Source organism: Aquarana catesbeiana, linkage group LG08 (genome assembly GCF_042186555.1).
Source record: "Aquarana catesbeiana isolate 2022-GZ linkage group LG08, ASM4218655v1, whole genome shotgun sequence".
NCBI classification, from domain to species: domain Eukaryota; kingdom Metazoa; phylum Chordata; class Amphibia; order Anura; family Ranidae; genus Aquarana; species Aquarana catesbeiana.
In genome coordinates this window covers 257,810,640-257,827,899 of record NC_133331.1, presented here as the reverse complement: position 1 = coordinate 257,827,899, position 17,260 = coordinate 257,810,640, and the positions used below count along the sequence as shown (strand labels likewise).

General features: G+C 43.6%; 1 protein-coding gene across 2 annotated transcripts in view; it reads right to left on the bottom strand.

Annotated features, from left to right (window-relative positions):
• KDM2A (lysine demethylase 2A) overlaps positions 1-17,260 on the bottom strand; it is a 162,339-nt gene that overhangs the window by 39,130 nt on the left and 105,949 nt on the right. For both annotated transcript variants that reach the window (XM_073597085.1, XM_073597086.1), the window contains exon 13: positions 4,158-4,241. In XM_073597085.1, coding sequence (XP_073453186.1) covers positions 4,158-4,241 — 84 coding nt within the window. The remainder of the gene's footprint in view (positions 1-4,157; positions 4,242-17,260) is intronic.

Genomic DNA, 17,260 nt, shown 5'->3' with positions numbered 1-17,260 from the left:
GCACTGAAAACATTGGGCAGATACAAATCTGGGCACAATGTTGATGTGAGGCGGATCAAGGGTTTCCCCGAAGTAAAAGGGTTGAGAAAACCTGGAATAAAGGATTTGTAGTATGCAAGGAGCAATGCACATGACCAAAACAAACATTTACTGCTCATTCCAAACAACCAGAAGCGAGGGGGAAAAAATAAGAGCTTAGGGAGCTCACGGAGCTCACGGAGGACATTACAATGAGGTCAAAAAACACAGGAAGAAACAAATTTCATGGAAAAAAAAAAAAAAAAAAGATTACAGGCCCATTAAGTAGTGAAGGTGTATGGATAATTTTTTAACTATAAGGGAATTGCTTAGTGCCACTTAAACTAAATATTGCCACCTTCACTCGGCTGCCTCCTCTAGAATAGGCAACATAACCTTTGCAGACCACATGCCAATGACGATCACTCTCTCTCCAAATCAACTCCCCACCAACCTGGCACTGGCACCACTCTGAATCTCTTCTCCAAAACGTCATCACAACCACAGAACTAGCATGGGAACTAGAAGCACACTTTGTGACCAACATCTACCTCAATGTATCACTGCACTGAGGCTTGGGGGCCCACATGCCCTACCTGAACATAGATTTTAGCTCAAAAAGCAGAAAGACACGCTACAGAATTACTCGCACAAATACATCACCTCAGGACATTACAGAAATGTAAACTATTGCCTTCCACACTACTCTTATGCCCCGTACACACGGTCGGATTTTCCGATGGAAAATGTCCGATCGGAGCGTGTGGTCAGAAATTCCGACCGTGTGTGGGCTCCATCGGACATTTTCCATCGGATTTTCCGACACACAAAGTTGGAGAGCAGGAGATAAAATTTTCCGACAACAAAATCCGTTGTCGGAAATTCCGATCGTGTGTACACAAATCCGACGGACAAAGTGCCAAGCATGCTCAGAATAAATAAAGAGATGAAAGCTATTGGCCACTGCCCAGTTTATAGTCCCGACGTACGTGTTTTAGGTCACCGCGTTTAAAACGATCAGATTTTCCGACAACTTTGTGTGACCGTGTGTATGCAAGACAAGTTTGAGCCAACATCCGTCGGAAAAAATCCATGGATTTTGTTGTCGGAATGCCCGAACAAAGTCCGACCGTGTGTACGCCCTATTAGAATTAACTCCAGTCCATCAGTCTAGCTGGAGCCAAAGCCACCCTGGCCATTTGTAGACACAACTTCTATGAGCATGGTAACCAACGTAGCAAGTCACTGGTCAATTTCCTCAAGCCAGATTAGTGGCTAATATGCTTCACCCTCAGCATGGATTAAAGTCAAAGGAACTTTATCAGCACCATTCAGCCTCAATAACAGTATTCGACAGGGTTGCCCGCTCTCAACCCTCATCTTCATATTAACCCTGGAACCCACTTTTATGCTGCATACAGTCGAACCTGAATATAACAAAAGAACTAATTTGAAAATACCACTAATTGGCAAACACCACCACAAGGTCTCAGCATATGCAGACCACCTTCTCTTTTTTCTCAGTCAGATATCAACCACAAGTTCAAACCTGTTGTCTGAATTCAAGTTAAAAAGGGAGAACTTTCTAACTTCCTAATCAATTTTCAGATCTGAAGCACCTAGTCCCATCCTATCCAATGCAGTCCTTCACAAAATTAAAAATGACACTAAACTACTTTTTTTTTTTTTTTTTTTACATTATTCTAAAAAAAATAGTATGCCATGGCTTAGTTTTTTTTTTTTTTTTTTTGGTAAGTTTTTATTACCAAACAGCAGAGGTTACATACAGTATCAAATCGAGTACATAAAGTTATCTGTGAGAATACAAATATAAAAGGGAATCAATATTCACCACTTCTAAAAATGTCACATAATACGTATGCCATAAGCAACCAAATTTTTATCTCCAATAATTAATTTGGACCACCAATGCACCTCAGAGCCTGGTAATTGCTTTTCTTTCTTCCCCCCTAAAGGGTTATCAGTAACCTCAACATACTTAAACATGTGAGAGTAAAATATTCAAAGGAAAAAAAAAAAAAATTTCACAGAAAAGAGACAAGATCAACTACAACAGGTCCTGTAAAGTGTGCAAAACTTCTCCTACAACCATCCACCTCTGGGATTATTATCCCTCCTCATCCCTTCCCATGGCCATACAGATATTCACTTCTGCTTATAATGTGTCAGTAGAGTCAACCCAAGGGAACCAAACCTTCCTACATTTTTTTGGACATCCCCGGGCCTCATATGTCATGTGGTAGAGCGGAAAATCCATATTGACCAATTTTATTTGCATCCCCAAGGTTAGGTTTTCTGCACGTATCCACCTCCTCACTTTAAGCTTGTGGACATAGAAGGGGGAGAAGTCTAAGGAACAATTTTGCAGCCACATCCATTTCCTCACCCACAAGAACTCCCAGTAGACTTACTAAGGGGTTATACATACATTGGGAAGACCAAACTCGTCAGCAATAATCTGTCACCTGAGACCACAAGGGCCTATGGCTTGCTATTTATTTTTAAGTCTCTTACTGTTTTCAGACTTCTTTTTCTGTCCTCTGCACGTTCCCCTATCCTCCACTGATGCACCTCACAACTAGTAGTGTAGAACGAGCAGCGCCGTTATTTCTCTATTACAACTCCCATGTGTCTGCAAGTAGATGTGTAGTCCATCTTGGGGGCAAACAGGAGAGGGTGGCTATACTCACATAGAAAAGGGGGGGAGGGTCAAAAAAGTTGGCATTTGAGAGATGAAAAAACTAAAATAATGAACAAGTAAGCTATAGAAGGTACATGTTATTTATATTTAAACAATTTGCAATTTACATTTACAAAAATATGAGTTCAGTGTCACTTTAAGACTAATTTTGCCTTCGAGTGGGTATCCTCACATATTCGATACCTTGGCAGCCAATTGTTCAACTATAGACTCTGAACCCCATACCGCTCATCTACTCGTTTCACAAAGATCTTACCGTTTGGAACTCAAAAAAAAAAAAACTTCCCTGAGATGGGAAGATGTAATGTCAAGAAATAGAACTTGCTACCACACATTCATTGTCTCTCTGTTACAGACCGTGCCTGTTCACATCACCACTACTTACTTTAAATCCACCCAGAATATTGTTAAATCAGGGCCTGCGGCTATCATAAAGGTGCCGCATCCAAAATATATAGAACCAAAAACAAAAAGAACCCAGCGGACTTTTGAGGCACCAAAAACCCAATCCTTGAGATAAAACCCAAAACATTATCTTACAATTGAAACATTAACCAGTTCCCACCCAGGCCAATTCTGACATTTCTCTCCTACATGTAAAAATCTGTATTTTTTGCTAGAAAATTACTTGCCAGTTAGAAAGAACTTGTCACCATATGCAGTATCGCCAGATAGTCCTGAAGCGTCTAGACAAAATCCATGTCAGTCTTTCTGGTATGATATACAGCCCCATCTCTCTGCCACGTATTGTCCCATGGACTATCTAATAGACTTCTCCATCACAACAACCACCCCAAATATACAGCCAATGTCACTAATAACTATCTTCAGTGTAAAGAACAAGGAGTCCTGGAAGTGATGGTTTGGCCCCTGCAGAGCCTTGATCTCATCACCATTAAGTCTGTCTGGGATGACATCAAGAGACAGAAGGATTTGAGGCAGCCAACATCCATAGAAGATCTGTGGTTAGTTCTCTAAGATGTTTGGAACAATCTACCTGCCGAGTTCCTTCAAAAAACAATGCTCAAGTCTACCTAGAAGAATCAATGCTGTTTTGAAGGGTGGTCACACCAAATATTGATTTGATTTCGATTTTTCTTTTGTTTGCTCACTTTGAATTTTGTAAATTGATAAAAATAAACAATGAAAATGTCTATTTTTGAAAGCATTTTTACTTAACAAAAATTTCACACCTGCCTAAAACTTTTGCACAGTACTGTACACAACACACACATATAATCAATTTAAAAGAACTACTTTCTATATTTTTACAGTTCAATGTGGAGACATACTTTATTTCTAGTATCAGTACACACACAAGCCTTCATTTCTTTGTCTTTTATACAAGTATAGCAAGGCACCAAAACAGACAAAGGCCGGCTTGCAGTCAGTAATTAGGTATCCCTATTGGGCTCACCTGTTCTCTCTTGGGCCACTGAACGATGGGAATTCCAGTGAGTGCAAGCTCAGGTGGGTCGTGCGCGTGTTCTTCCAGAAGCTTCTATTACCCTCCAGGGAAAGAAATAAAAAGAAAAGGAGGGGTAGGTTAAACAATCTGAAAAACCTGTTTTCATTGATGTTCATGAAATTACAGAGAAAAACAATTCTTGACGTATCAAATGCTATTGACCTTGACACAACACAGGGATCTAACTGCAGACACCTCTTCACCTACTGCAATCTCACACATTGTAATGATGCAAGAACAGCAACGCACATATTGCTGGGTTCAGAAAGGGACTGGTTTCTTTACATACAATCTTAGTTTCACAAATAAATATTTAAAGTTATTGTGAAGTCTCGGTTTAAAAAAAAAAAAAAAAAAAAATTAAATAAAATTAATTAACAAACATGTTATACGTTTTGCACAGAGCAAGCTGATCCTCTTCTCAGGTTCCTCTTCACTGCTTCTGGCCCCTCCCTCCTGTTGAGTGCCCCCACATCAAGCAGCTTGCTATGGGGGCACCAGAGCCGTCACAGGTCCATGTGTCCATTCAGACACGCAGACCCAGCCCCACCCCCCCGATTGGCTAACTGATTGACAGCGGAGGGAGCCAATGGCGCTGCTGCTGTGCGTCAGCCAATCAGGAGGAGAGTCCTGGATGGCTAAGAAATTTGTGGACATGGCTGGAGAGAGATGGGGCTCAGGTAAGTAATTAGGGGGTGCTGCCACACACACAAGATTTTAGATCTCAATGCATAGAATGCATTAAGATAAGAAAAACCTTCTGCCTTTACAACTCCTATAAGATTTTCCTTTCTCCATCTACACCACCTCCCTTGGATCAATCGATAGCCTTACATGGATCCCAATAACATCCCTATGCCAAATGACACACATCCATCTATTTCCCCTTCAGCCTCCTTTTGCATCGCTAATTTACTGACGGACATATTAGTATGGATGACACATTTCCGAAAAAGCAATCCTCTCTTAAACAGAGGTCTCTCATAGCCCAGTCATCCCATACTAACCTCCAGGAGCCTCTCCAAGCCTCTGGAACTCCCTACCAAAACTTGTGGGACCACTCTGATCGTCTGCCTTCCGGCAATGCCTAAAAAACAATCATCTCCTCAGTGAAGCTTATCCTGAAGCTACCCAACAACTGCATTTATTTGCTTGAACAATTCATCACCCCATCACTATTACCTTTCTCTATTATTTGCTTTTGCCTTTAGATTGTAAGCTCTCACAAGCAGGGCCCTCCCAACCCTCTTGTCTTAAATAGTATTGAAATTGTACCATCTCTCTTTATTATGGAAAGTGGTGCACAAACTGTTGGCACTATATACATCCTGTATGATACAGAGTGTCCCCATGACACCGGATTCTCACAGCACAATAACTACGTTTTCAGAGCATCTGACTTAAAGAGGAACTGCAGTCTCTTCTCATAATTTGTAATAAAAACATCTTAGCCATTCTGAAGCTTCCCTCCAATCACTTTGCATATTTTATATATACTGTAATTCTGTACTTGCCAAATATGCTGCAGAAATCTCCCTCCACCAAGTCTGGGCTGCAGCCATTTTAACTGTGGGCAGCTGAAGCTGCTGCCTGTTCACTTCCTGGATTTACACACACATATATATATATATATATATATATATATATATATATACACACACACACACCTCTGCTTGCCTGTGTAGCATCACATATGGCAACCCATCACATTTCGCTACCCGCCGGAGCGCGCATGCGCGACGCTGCCACATGTGTTCCACCACTTTTACGACGGTTGTAAGACACCACGGAGCTGACGCGGAACTGCGCTTGCGCAGTTATTATGTGGCTTCACCCCCAAGTCCAGGTTTAAGCCCCACCATCCAAGTGGACATAGAGTTAGATTATAATAATGCCGAGTGAAGTGAGGCCGTGCCCGAAGTGTGGCGAGCGAAGGGAGCAAAGTGGTGTCTTACAACCGTCGTAAAAGTGTTGGAACGCATATGGGGGCGTCGCGCATACGCACTCCAGCGGGTAACGAAATGTGATGGGTCGCCATATGTGACGCTACACCTGCACATTTCTCCTCTGTGGATGAATAGACATGGATCTCTGCAGTCTATTATCTCCTCCCTCATTCAGCACCCTCCAGCTCTGCAGCTGTCATTGGCCCCCATATGACTCATCCTCCCTCCCTTGCAGGCAAACACTCACAAGAGTGATAGAGAGAGCTGTGCATGATGTCATAACCCTAGGCTAATGACCAGACAACAGGAAGTGGGCTGTATAAGGTATTTACTGGCAGAAAAAGTTTTACTATCCAAAGTTAAAACAACAAGGGCAGAAGATTAAATAACCGCTCAGGTTTGTCTATATAAAAATAGGTAAAGGTACCAACATCCCAATTACCATTGAAGTCTGTGGGGGGGGGGGTAAGTAGGATTCTCCAGGTACCTTCACAAGACATTACAACATTGGTAAAAATCAGTAAAGTTTTATTTTACATACAATGCAATATCAATTGTTTTTAAAAATGTATGTCAATTGTATGCAAAATAAAACTTTACTGATTTTTACCAATGTTGTAATGTCTTGTGACATCCTATTTGCCCCACCCCCTCTCCTTCTAGACTTCAGAAGATTTAATAGATGGAAAGTTGAAAAAAAAAAATGACTGAAGAGACGCTTTAAAGTGATTGTAAACAATCACCTTGTAAAACAACCCATTCAGTTTTGAAAAGAAATGAAAGTGAAAACATGTTTGTATAGATAGAAAAAAAAAAAACATAATAAATACCTTTTTTCTCTTTTTTAGAAGTGATCACATTCCCTCTGTTCTTAGCTGCATAAGAGCTGGGGGGAGGAGAAGGAGAAGCAGCACAAGGAGCTTCTCAGTGAATGGCTGTGCTGTAGGGGCATGTCAAGAAATGTCTGAACATTAGAGAGCAGCCCAGTTTCACAGCATAGCTAGGAAAACTGACCACGGGTGTGTTCTCCTGCTTAGTGTGGTCAGTTTTTAATCAGAAAGCAAGGGGACACCAGGGATTTCACACAAAGGAAGCAATACAAAGAACAGGATACTTTGCCATACATGGTATAGCAGGCACATATCAGAAATATTAAAAAAAGTTGGTGTAATAAATGCTTTAAGCCGGCTATACAGGGATTTGAAATTTGGCCCATCCAGCAGGAACAGGCCGAATTTTGATCCATGTATGGACACCCTGGTGCTACACCTATCAATCAACTTGTGTACAACCAGCCTTTTAAGTTTTTCCCAAATGATTAGTGCCTCTGACTATAGCCGGCAACACTAATCAATGTGTTCTGCTGGCAGGGAAGGCTCCCCACCAGAATTACACAATAGGGCTGTGGAGGGGATTTCCCGATTAACACTGACTATGTTGATGGGGGAAAAAAAAAAAAAAATCGGAAGGAAAGAAAACTGCATAGTACTTTAGGTCAGGAAAAGAAGAAAGGTAACAGCCCTCTCTGCAGGGACAACTCAATCCATACACCAGGTCCACTCACAGGTGCCGAGGCTCGATGAGTCCCAACACACTCCAATGTAACGGTAATAAGGAGAGCCGGCAAAACTGTAATCCTTGAAGTGACGTTTATTGGTACATCAGAGTGACAATAAAACAAACTGACGCGTTTCGGCAATAGCCTTAGTCGTAGCTATGTGCATTGTGGTGCAACTCATTCAATGCAAACGTCTGAAGTGTCTCCAACTCCTTGTACCTTCCCCAGAGTGTGGAGAAGTAGTATGAGGAACTGAGCTGTGGGTAGATGTCAGCACCAGCCCTATAACCATAACCAACCACCTCAGCTGAAAGTGCCCTGTGTGCCACCTGCTAATGCAAAATCAAATTCATTCATATGCCGCTAAATAGCGAAAGAAAAATAAAAAATAAACTGTGTTTTACTGCAAGATATGGAATGTACAGGTCACAAGAATTGACTCTTCCATCATGTATTATATGCTGCTTCCTTCAGGTGATTAGACACTGTTCTCTGGGATGGCCCCCCGTGTATTCATCTAAACCTGCCAGCTTCATGAGGCTCCAGATTTTTAGCAACCAATAAGGACATCAGAGAAGAGGGAAGGGACCTGTATCCAATACTGTACTCCAAGATATGGATTTCTTATTCAATTTGGCATCCGCAAGCAATAATTCAAAGGGTTGGGCAACAAAATGGATAAACAGCAGCAAAAGGCCTACAAGAAAGAAAGGTCAACAGACCCAGACAGTTGACAGGGGAAGTACCTTGCAGCCAAAACACACAACAGAGGCTTAAAAACGGTTTTGAAAACATGAACAGAGGATCAGGTGGTGGCCCTGAAACCTGTGAAAGGAACAGATGTTAGATGCTGTACAAAAGCCCAGGAACCCAGACTTTGATAACGGAATGGGTTGGGACTAGGGAAAAAAAAAGGGAGAAGACCACACAGCTGCGTAGAAAAGGATGGAGGAATTACCAACGCTCTCTTCGTTTCTCATCCCTGCTTGGCAGGGAAGAGAACCGGACAGACTGTTCCCTCTGTACAGGGCTCTGATTGCACACAGCTGATCAGCAGGTCCCGGTCATGAATCATTGGCCAGAGATTGTGGACATCCTTCCACTGTGTATAATCACAGCAGGAGACGGGCGCCCTAAACCCAGACGTAGACAGCGATGTACGTACGTTGCTTTGCCTACAGTGGTCGCTCGCCCACAGTACATTGCAGGCGGGCAGAAAGTGGTTAAGATGTAAAATGTTCAGCATTTGACTCCTCTCTATCTAATCCCCCTCCCTTCTTGGGACAGCGGGCCAAGGATCTTCTCCCCGCACTCGCTGTCACAATTCAAAGAAAGTGAGGCCGTGCTGTCGGCTTGTAGTTCTCGATGAAATAACAGGGTGCTTTTGAGCACTCAAGGTAGTTCATTGAGCTTCCTTTCATTGTGTAACTGCCTGCTTTTATTGGAGGTACGAGCAGACAGCTACACATATACAGTCTGCAGGACAGTAGCATTACAACCACGACCTGCTGATCATGGGTGCAATGCTTTTACAGGCTCCTAACAAAACAAAAAAAAATAAATGCATATATTTTTCCCTGCAAAAAAAAAAAAAAAAAGTGAATTAAATTTTTTTGTAAAGGTGAACTTATCCTTTAATGATCCAGCAAGTACGGTGGTACCGGTAAGCCCTGTCTTACCTTGTTCAAGTCGCTGGTCCAGTTCGGGGTCCAGGCTTCACCATTCACAGTAAACATACACCCAAAGAGGCCTTCAGGATCTGGGTGTCATAGGAATGGACCACGGCCCTGGACCTGTATGACAGTCTGCTGTGAACTACACTTATTGGACCACATGCCGAGGTAAGCGCAGATCGCAGGAAACATTATAGGCTGGCCCAGCTGCTGCCAAGTCTGGGTACAATTCCTATCGAGGGGAACGGTTTTGAACACTACTAGTGTGCCATAAGGGCAGTAAGCAATCAAACCTGAATAGTCAGTCGAAAGAGGTAAGTTTGGTGGAAAATATATATATATATATATATATATATATATATATATATATATATATATATATATATATATATATATATATATATAAACAGAAGAAAAAAAAATAATAATAAAAATCTCCAATAGAAGTGGTCTATCACTTAAAGCGGAGTTCCACCCAAAAATGGAACTTCCGCTTTAAAGTGAAGGTGACCCCCTGACATGCCACATTTGGCATGTCGTGTGTGTGTGTGTGTGTGTGTGTGTGTGTGTGTGTGTGTGTGTGTCCCTCTTTTTAGAGGGTTCCGGCTCTCCCACTTCCTCCCGTGGCTCCGCGACGGCGGAAGTCAGTTCACCTCCCCACTCCCTCTCGGCAATCATCTGGGATACGTCACAGGTCTGTGATGATTGCCCGGCCAGTCACAGCGCGGTTTTTGAAGCCACAGCCGGGTGCCCACAGTGACAATGCCGGCGCCGCAGAGAGGAGGGGAAGACGAGTGGGGCTTCATTCCCCCGCATCGCTGGACCCTGGGACAGGTAAGTGTCTGATTATTAAAAGTCAGCAGCTGCAGTATTTGTAGTTGCTGACTTTTTTTTTTTTTTTTTTTAAGCGGAACTCTGCTTTAAGAACACTAGCAAAAAACTGGAATATCACAGAGTGGAGTGGGTAGGATTTTACAGATAGACTGGGGGCGGTTCCAGCAAAGCTTCTGCCAGTGTTCAATCACCTGAATGTAGCAGCATATAATCTATGGTCTAAGAACCAATCCTGTGTCCGGTCCTGTACTATTAGGCTCTATTCACACTGGGCTTAAAAAAACATCTGTTCTCTTGGAAGTAAAAAATGCTCATATAGAGCATTTTTTGTACAAAGTCTAGTTGAGTTTAGGAGAATTTTACGTTTTTTCTGCCAGTGAGCTCCAATCAGAAACAAGAACCAGAAATTTGTTTTTTTCCCTGCCTCTAAACGTTGAGCTCAAAAGATGCTAGTAATGGGCCTAATGTGCATGGACACATAGGATAACACTGAGCTGCTTCTACAGGCACAAAACTCCTGTAGAAGCAACGTTTTTTTTTATGCCAGTGTGCATGGAGCCTTCCAATACATTTTATTTCTTAGGCTTCTTTCACATGGGGTGGAATCTGGCAGCTCAGCGAGGAAGATGTCTGCTGATCCCCACTGAGCAGGCGGATGGCTGCTCCACTCCACTTATGAAGACACAGTCCGCTCTCATCTATGGGGGGGTTGGATGTAAACGGACTGCCTGTTTGTTTACACCAAATTACATTCGATCCGATAGATGGATGGGGAACGGATCCACATCCATCTGTTTTTAGCGGATCGGAATGTCGGGGGGTGTCAACATCCACCACACCATATAGAGAACAATGGATGGTCTGATCGGGTCCGCCTGTAAACCTGACAGTGTGAAAGGGGGCTTAGTCCAGTTTATAATACAAAGGAACTGAACACAGTATTGTACTTTAGGTTACTTGAGGTCTAAATAGCTTTTGCCAACCCTCATTTAGAAACCTGTGTCCAGTTCTGGAGACCTCATTTACCAAAATATACGGAGACCTGAAACTGAACAGAATGATTCAGGGCTTGGTGTATAGATGGTGTATAGTCTCAAAGAAGGTAAGAGGCCGACATGATAAACTTTTTAATATATTAAAGCTGGATTCACCCTGAGGCACGGGGCGTCCGGTGCGTCCCTGTTCACCGTTTCAGGTACGATCTTTTGGCTGAATTTTGGTCTGAAACAGACGAGAAGACACACAGGACTTCTGTGCAACTCGCACCGGAGCCGCTCTGTAGATGTGACCCGGCTCCATAGAGAGCCCGTCACAATCTCCTGACATGTGGAGGAAACCCGCATCCAATTCACAATAGTGTGAACCCAGCCTAAGACCCCATTCAGACATATCTGGTCTGTTGTGATGTTAATGTATGTTGTGTTATGGCAGCCAATGCTCCTCAATTACCCAATAAATGTACAGGCAAATTGTTTTCCGTACAGCAACTTACAGTACATATAGAAGTGATCAGGAAGGTTTAAAGGTCCCACAGAATGAATGCGAGAAACAGGGACAAAAAAACTCCCTGACCCTTTTCCAAAATCATGCAGCACCATGCGTTTTGGCAAGCATGTTCGATACACGGGGGTTCCAACAACTGCAACCACCAGACGTTTGCAAAAGGGAGCACATTTCTGTGCACTGCAGGGAAGTGTGCGATTTTGCACACCATCACACAACACACAAGTGTGAACCTAGCCTTGCAGCAATCTGAATCACTTCTACTAGAAAACAGACAGCAAAAAGGTAGATACAGCGAAGTGCGTTTACATGCTGCTGCAGCCATGAAAGTTAGGGCTGCCGCAGCAAAAGGGTTAACTGTTTTATAATTTTAGGCTAAAGGTTTATGATGCTTTCATTTGCAAACACACACACAAAACCACACCAGACTGTCAAGGAATCTTTACAAAGTGTAGCCCCTAACTCAATGAATAAGTTGAGAGCATGCATGTCTGGAAAGAGGCCCCTAAAGGGTACAGCAACACATCAGAAGCTCAAGAGGCCCTCAAGTCATCTACAACCCCCCAGTGTGCCTATGCAGCAAATATAATGTATATACTACATACACACTGTGAACCACACAATCCACACATTGCAGGCAAGATAAGCCTACTTTTACCCCACACATAACTATGGACACATTCAGTGGTATACATTTGGAGTGAGCAAATGTAATGGGAGGATGAGAGATATAGTCATATCCGATCCTCTAAAAAATGATAGATGCCAGGTTGTCACACTGACTTAACTTTTGGGAGTAAAGTCACCATGTTCGTTTTACCTATAGGTAAGCCTATAAAAAGGCTTAACTATAGGTATAGTAAATATCTCCTAAATGAGCACCGTTTCAGCCAGTGACATCTCCAGCACATGCACACTGGGCTCTGAATGGACTGGGATGTCGATTCAGAAATCTGTGGCACAGCCGTGGCATGGAGTCATGGCCGTGGCACAGAGTTCTGAATGGATGGCAGTCCATTCAGAGCCCAGTGTGCATGCGCCGAAGACATCACTGGCTCTTGCTAAAGTAAATATCTTCTAAACGGTGCACATTTAGGGGATATTTACTATACCTATATAGGTAAGCCTTATTATAGGATTACCTTTAGGTAAAAATCAAAGGGAGCAATGTATACTAGCACATTAAGACTTAAAGGAGAAGTACAGCCAAAGTTAGTTTGGCTGTACTTCTCCTGTGAATCACTGAAGCCCGCTATTGGTTGATGTCACAGAGCCGGCTCAGGCAAGATGGTGACAATGAAGTCAGGATCTGCTCACATGCATGGACCGTCCCCCGGCTCAGCAAGCCAATTAGAGGCTGAGCCGGCCGCTCCCGCCCCCTCCACAGCCCAGCGCTCCAGTGAGAACAGGGGAGCAGCGCAGAGAGACGGTGACTGAAAGTCAGGAGCTCTCTGGTCAGGGAGCTCTGAGAACTGAGCGATCATCGGTGTTTGATCGCTCGGTTCTCAACTTTAGGGCTGGTGGGGGAGCGATGCTGTATCCATCTAGGTAATTAGGATTCTGAAAAAAAAAAAAACACCCATACTTCTCTTTTAAAGTGCCCGGGGGGCCCATTTTTTTGCTGCGGTTTACTAATGCTTTAGTACTCAAATCATTACTTATAACACAAATCAGGAAGGAAGAGAGTCGATGCATATTAGCATACTTCTTCCCGGTCAGCAACTCAAAGTAATCAAGCCGGAGAGTTACAATGACAGCCAGGCAACTTGCATTTTTAGTAGGACAATTTTAAACCAAAACCACACCTGCAACAGTCAGCAAAATTTTATTTTACACGTGTTGGCTATATGATTCGCAGTCCAGACATATCATCAATTATCATGAATTCGCCTAACTACACAAGACTGAAGCATTATTATAGGCCTTGTAGAATTTGCAGAGACCAGGGCCATTCGAGCCAACCCTGAAACCTGAATCCACGAGTCCCATAGTTTATTAAACTTGAGAGGACTACCTTTAGATTTCAAGTTATGCCTTTCCCTGAGTAAGGTGGTATTTAGTTGGGTGCGCCACTCATTAAACCTAAGAGGGAGGGGGGCTATCCATTTCAATAGTATACATTTGCATGCCAAATACAGCAGGCGAGTAATAGCCGTATGAACACGAGGTGTAAAAAGCTCTTCATCCAGAAACCCCAGAGCAGTCGTCATCAACCCTGTCCTCAGGGCCCACTAACAGGCCAGGTTTGCAAGATAACTGAAATAAATCACAGGTGATATCATTTGCTGCTCGGTGATTGCAGTATTCTAGTCTGCATCTCCCCAAGGTAATACATAAAACCTGGCCTGTTAGTGGACCCTGAGAACAGGGTTGATGACCACTGCCCTAGAACACAAGTCAGAGGGTCATTTTGAAGAGAGACCTGAAAAGCTTGAGAACTGAAATTGTCTTACAAGCTTGGGGCACCTCTAAAACCTATGCAGATGATCAGCTGTAGAATCCCCACACCTGGGACAGTCGGGGACCTCTCTACAACACCATTTAAACAGCTTGGGGGGGGGTTCTATGAACCCAGTGAATAACAAAATGTTGTGACAAACGCTGAGTAGGGGAAATGGAAACCAATGACACCTGCCATATTTCACCATCAATCGTTGGGATATCTGATGACCAGTCCCTTCTACCATGAACCTGCACCCTACTTTGATAACTAAGCACCAATGACCCATAGATCGAAGATTTGAGGCCTTTTTTTTATCAGTAACATTAGCTAGTTGATGAATGGGATATCGGTCTGTTTTAGAGATGTAGAACTAGCTTGGGCAAGAAGTGCATGGAGAAGCTGGAGGTAATGAACAAAGCATGAGTGAGGACACCGAACTCATCCTGTAAATCTTTGAGTGATTTAAGACGTTCATTAGCGTATAATTGAAGAAAAAGTATACCTCGGTTATACCAGCTAGAAAATCCCTGCAACTTTCCAAGCTCCTCCAATCTTCCTCTTTCCCAAATTGGGTGAAAACTCGAGATGCCCACATATCCCAAAATCCTGTGCATTTCATCCCAACCAGGGCCCACTGTGGATATCACCACCCTCTTTATAGAAGACCCCCCTCACCCCAGTTGTTTTTGGTCTGGTCACATATGACAGGTCCTCTTCCTCCAGGGATGGGCTGAATGTCAGTGCTGCGGAGAGCGGTGTCATGTAGTGACGTGGTTACACTTTTAGCAGTATTTGTATGCGAGTTCAGGAAGGGAGCGGACCTTTAATGCCTGGAGCTCACAGGACGTGGTTTACTGGACCATTCAACCTTGAAGGAAGTTGGTAAGTCTACAGCAAGGGTAGGAAACCTTTTGAGCAGTGTGCTGAAAAATGTTTTCAAAGAAATTGAGCGTGCTGATTTTAGAACAAAAAAATGTCACTAGCATTGCACCAGCAATCAGAAGATCCCCGCTAGCTGTAAGAGCGGGGGATCGGGGAGGTACGGGGGCCGGTCCATTCGTAACATATTACACCCTGAATATGTAACATGTTACGAAAGGTGAACTTATCCTTTAAGCTACGTTTAAACGTGTGGCAGCCCTTGCCGCCCCTCTGAAAAGCGAATCGGATCGCTTTTCATAGGCATTTGACGGGTATTGAGGTGGCAAAATGTCTCCTCACCACCTATTTTACCTCTGTAAATGCTGCACCACCGCACTAAAACCACATGGACCCCATTCACTTGGAGTTGAATTAGATGGCAGTACTGCCCACCAAACTGGACAAAGGGTAACATTTTTACACTGGCTGTAGCATGTTGACCATCTAGCTGCCTTTGCAGCTTAAAGAGGAGCTCCATCCCAACCCCCCCCCCCATTTTTTTTAAGGTCAGCAGCTATAAATACTGTAGCTGCTGACTTACTTATAAGGGCACTTGCCTTCCAGGGATCCCACGGATCGGCTCCTGGGTACTGGCGCCACCTTTTTTTTGTAAGAGAAACCAGCAGTGAAGCTTTGCTGCTTCATAGCAGGTTTCCTACTGTGCATGCGTGAATCGCGCAGCGCTTTCTCAACGGGCCGTCTGCAGCGAGGGTCGAACTTTCGGCTGACTTTGCCACGGCGAATCCAGCAGGAAATGGGAGGGGGTACCTGTCAAAACCAGGTACCCGCTCCCCCCACAAGGTGCCAAATGTGACGTTGAAAAAAGACACAAGTCCAACCTATGTGTGATTATATGTCAGTATTACATTGTATATCCCTGTATGTTGTGGTCATTCGGGTGCTTATCTAATAGTTTTTGGAAACTATCGCTACACCCCCCCCACTGAGACCACCGCCTGTGGAAGAGAATTCCACATCCTTGCCGCTCTTACAGTAAAAAAACCCTCTACACAGTTTAAGGTTAAACCTTTTTTCTTCTAATTTTAATGAGTGGCCACATGTCTTGTTAAACTCCCTTCCACGAAAAAGTTTTATCCCTATTGTAGGGTCACCAGTACGATATTTATAAATTGAAATCATATCCCCTCTCAAGCGTCTCTTCTCCAGAGAGAATAAGTTCAGTGCTCGCAACCTTTCCTCATAACTAATATCCTCCAGACCCTTTATTAGCTTTGTTGCCCTTCTTTGTATTCGCTCCATTTCCAGTACATCCTTCCTGAGGACTGGTGCCCAGAACTGGACAGCATACTCTAGGTGAGTCTTGTAGAGTGGGAGAATTATTGTTTTATCCTTGGAGTTGATCCCCTTTTTAATGCATGTCAATATTCTGTTTGCTTTGTTAGCAGCAGCTTGGCATTGCATGCCATTGCTGAGCTGATCATCTACTAGGACCCCCTGGTGCAGTTAAAACAAAACATGGGCAACGATCTGTTTTTATCGACCTCAACCTCAAGAGTTAATGGGCCTAGGAACTGGTTCATAGTAGCACTGATGCTGTAAAATGGCCATTAATGTGTGGAGTACACAGTGCGGATGTACCAATTACCGGGCACTGCCAGGTTTACTTTGTGGAATGCAGCGTACTGGGCTGTGACACTAAAAGTGCTAAAAGGGGGGTTTACAGTCACTTTAAGGGTCCATTCATATCAAGTATCACATATTGCCTTATGTCCTGTTTTTTTTAGTCTACAGCCCTATGTTGCGGTGTTGTGTACTGGAAAAAAAGTACACAGAGGTGGTCTCAGCATGGCGGGGGGGGGAGCATCCACAGTTTCAAGAAACTATAAGATAAGCACCTGAACGACCACAACATACATGGACTTGTGTCTTTTCTCGACCTCACCTACTATGTAACGCTAAATCGCAGCACGCCCATCAGGATCTGCGTTCAGCATTTACAAACTAAAGTTGAATTGAAGTCAGTGTGAAACAGCCTTCTACCTACACACAGTGTGAGGGCAGTTCCCGGGGAGTCAACAAAGTTCTAGAATCCAGTGGGCAGGGCTGACACCGCTGGTTGGGATGTCAGTGCAGTAAAAGCGCTGTGCTGTCAGCCCAAACAGGAAGTTAGAAGCACACTGGATTTATGGCAGGTATTTCTCTGTACTTGTTTT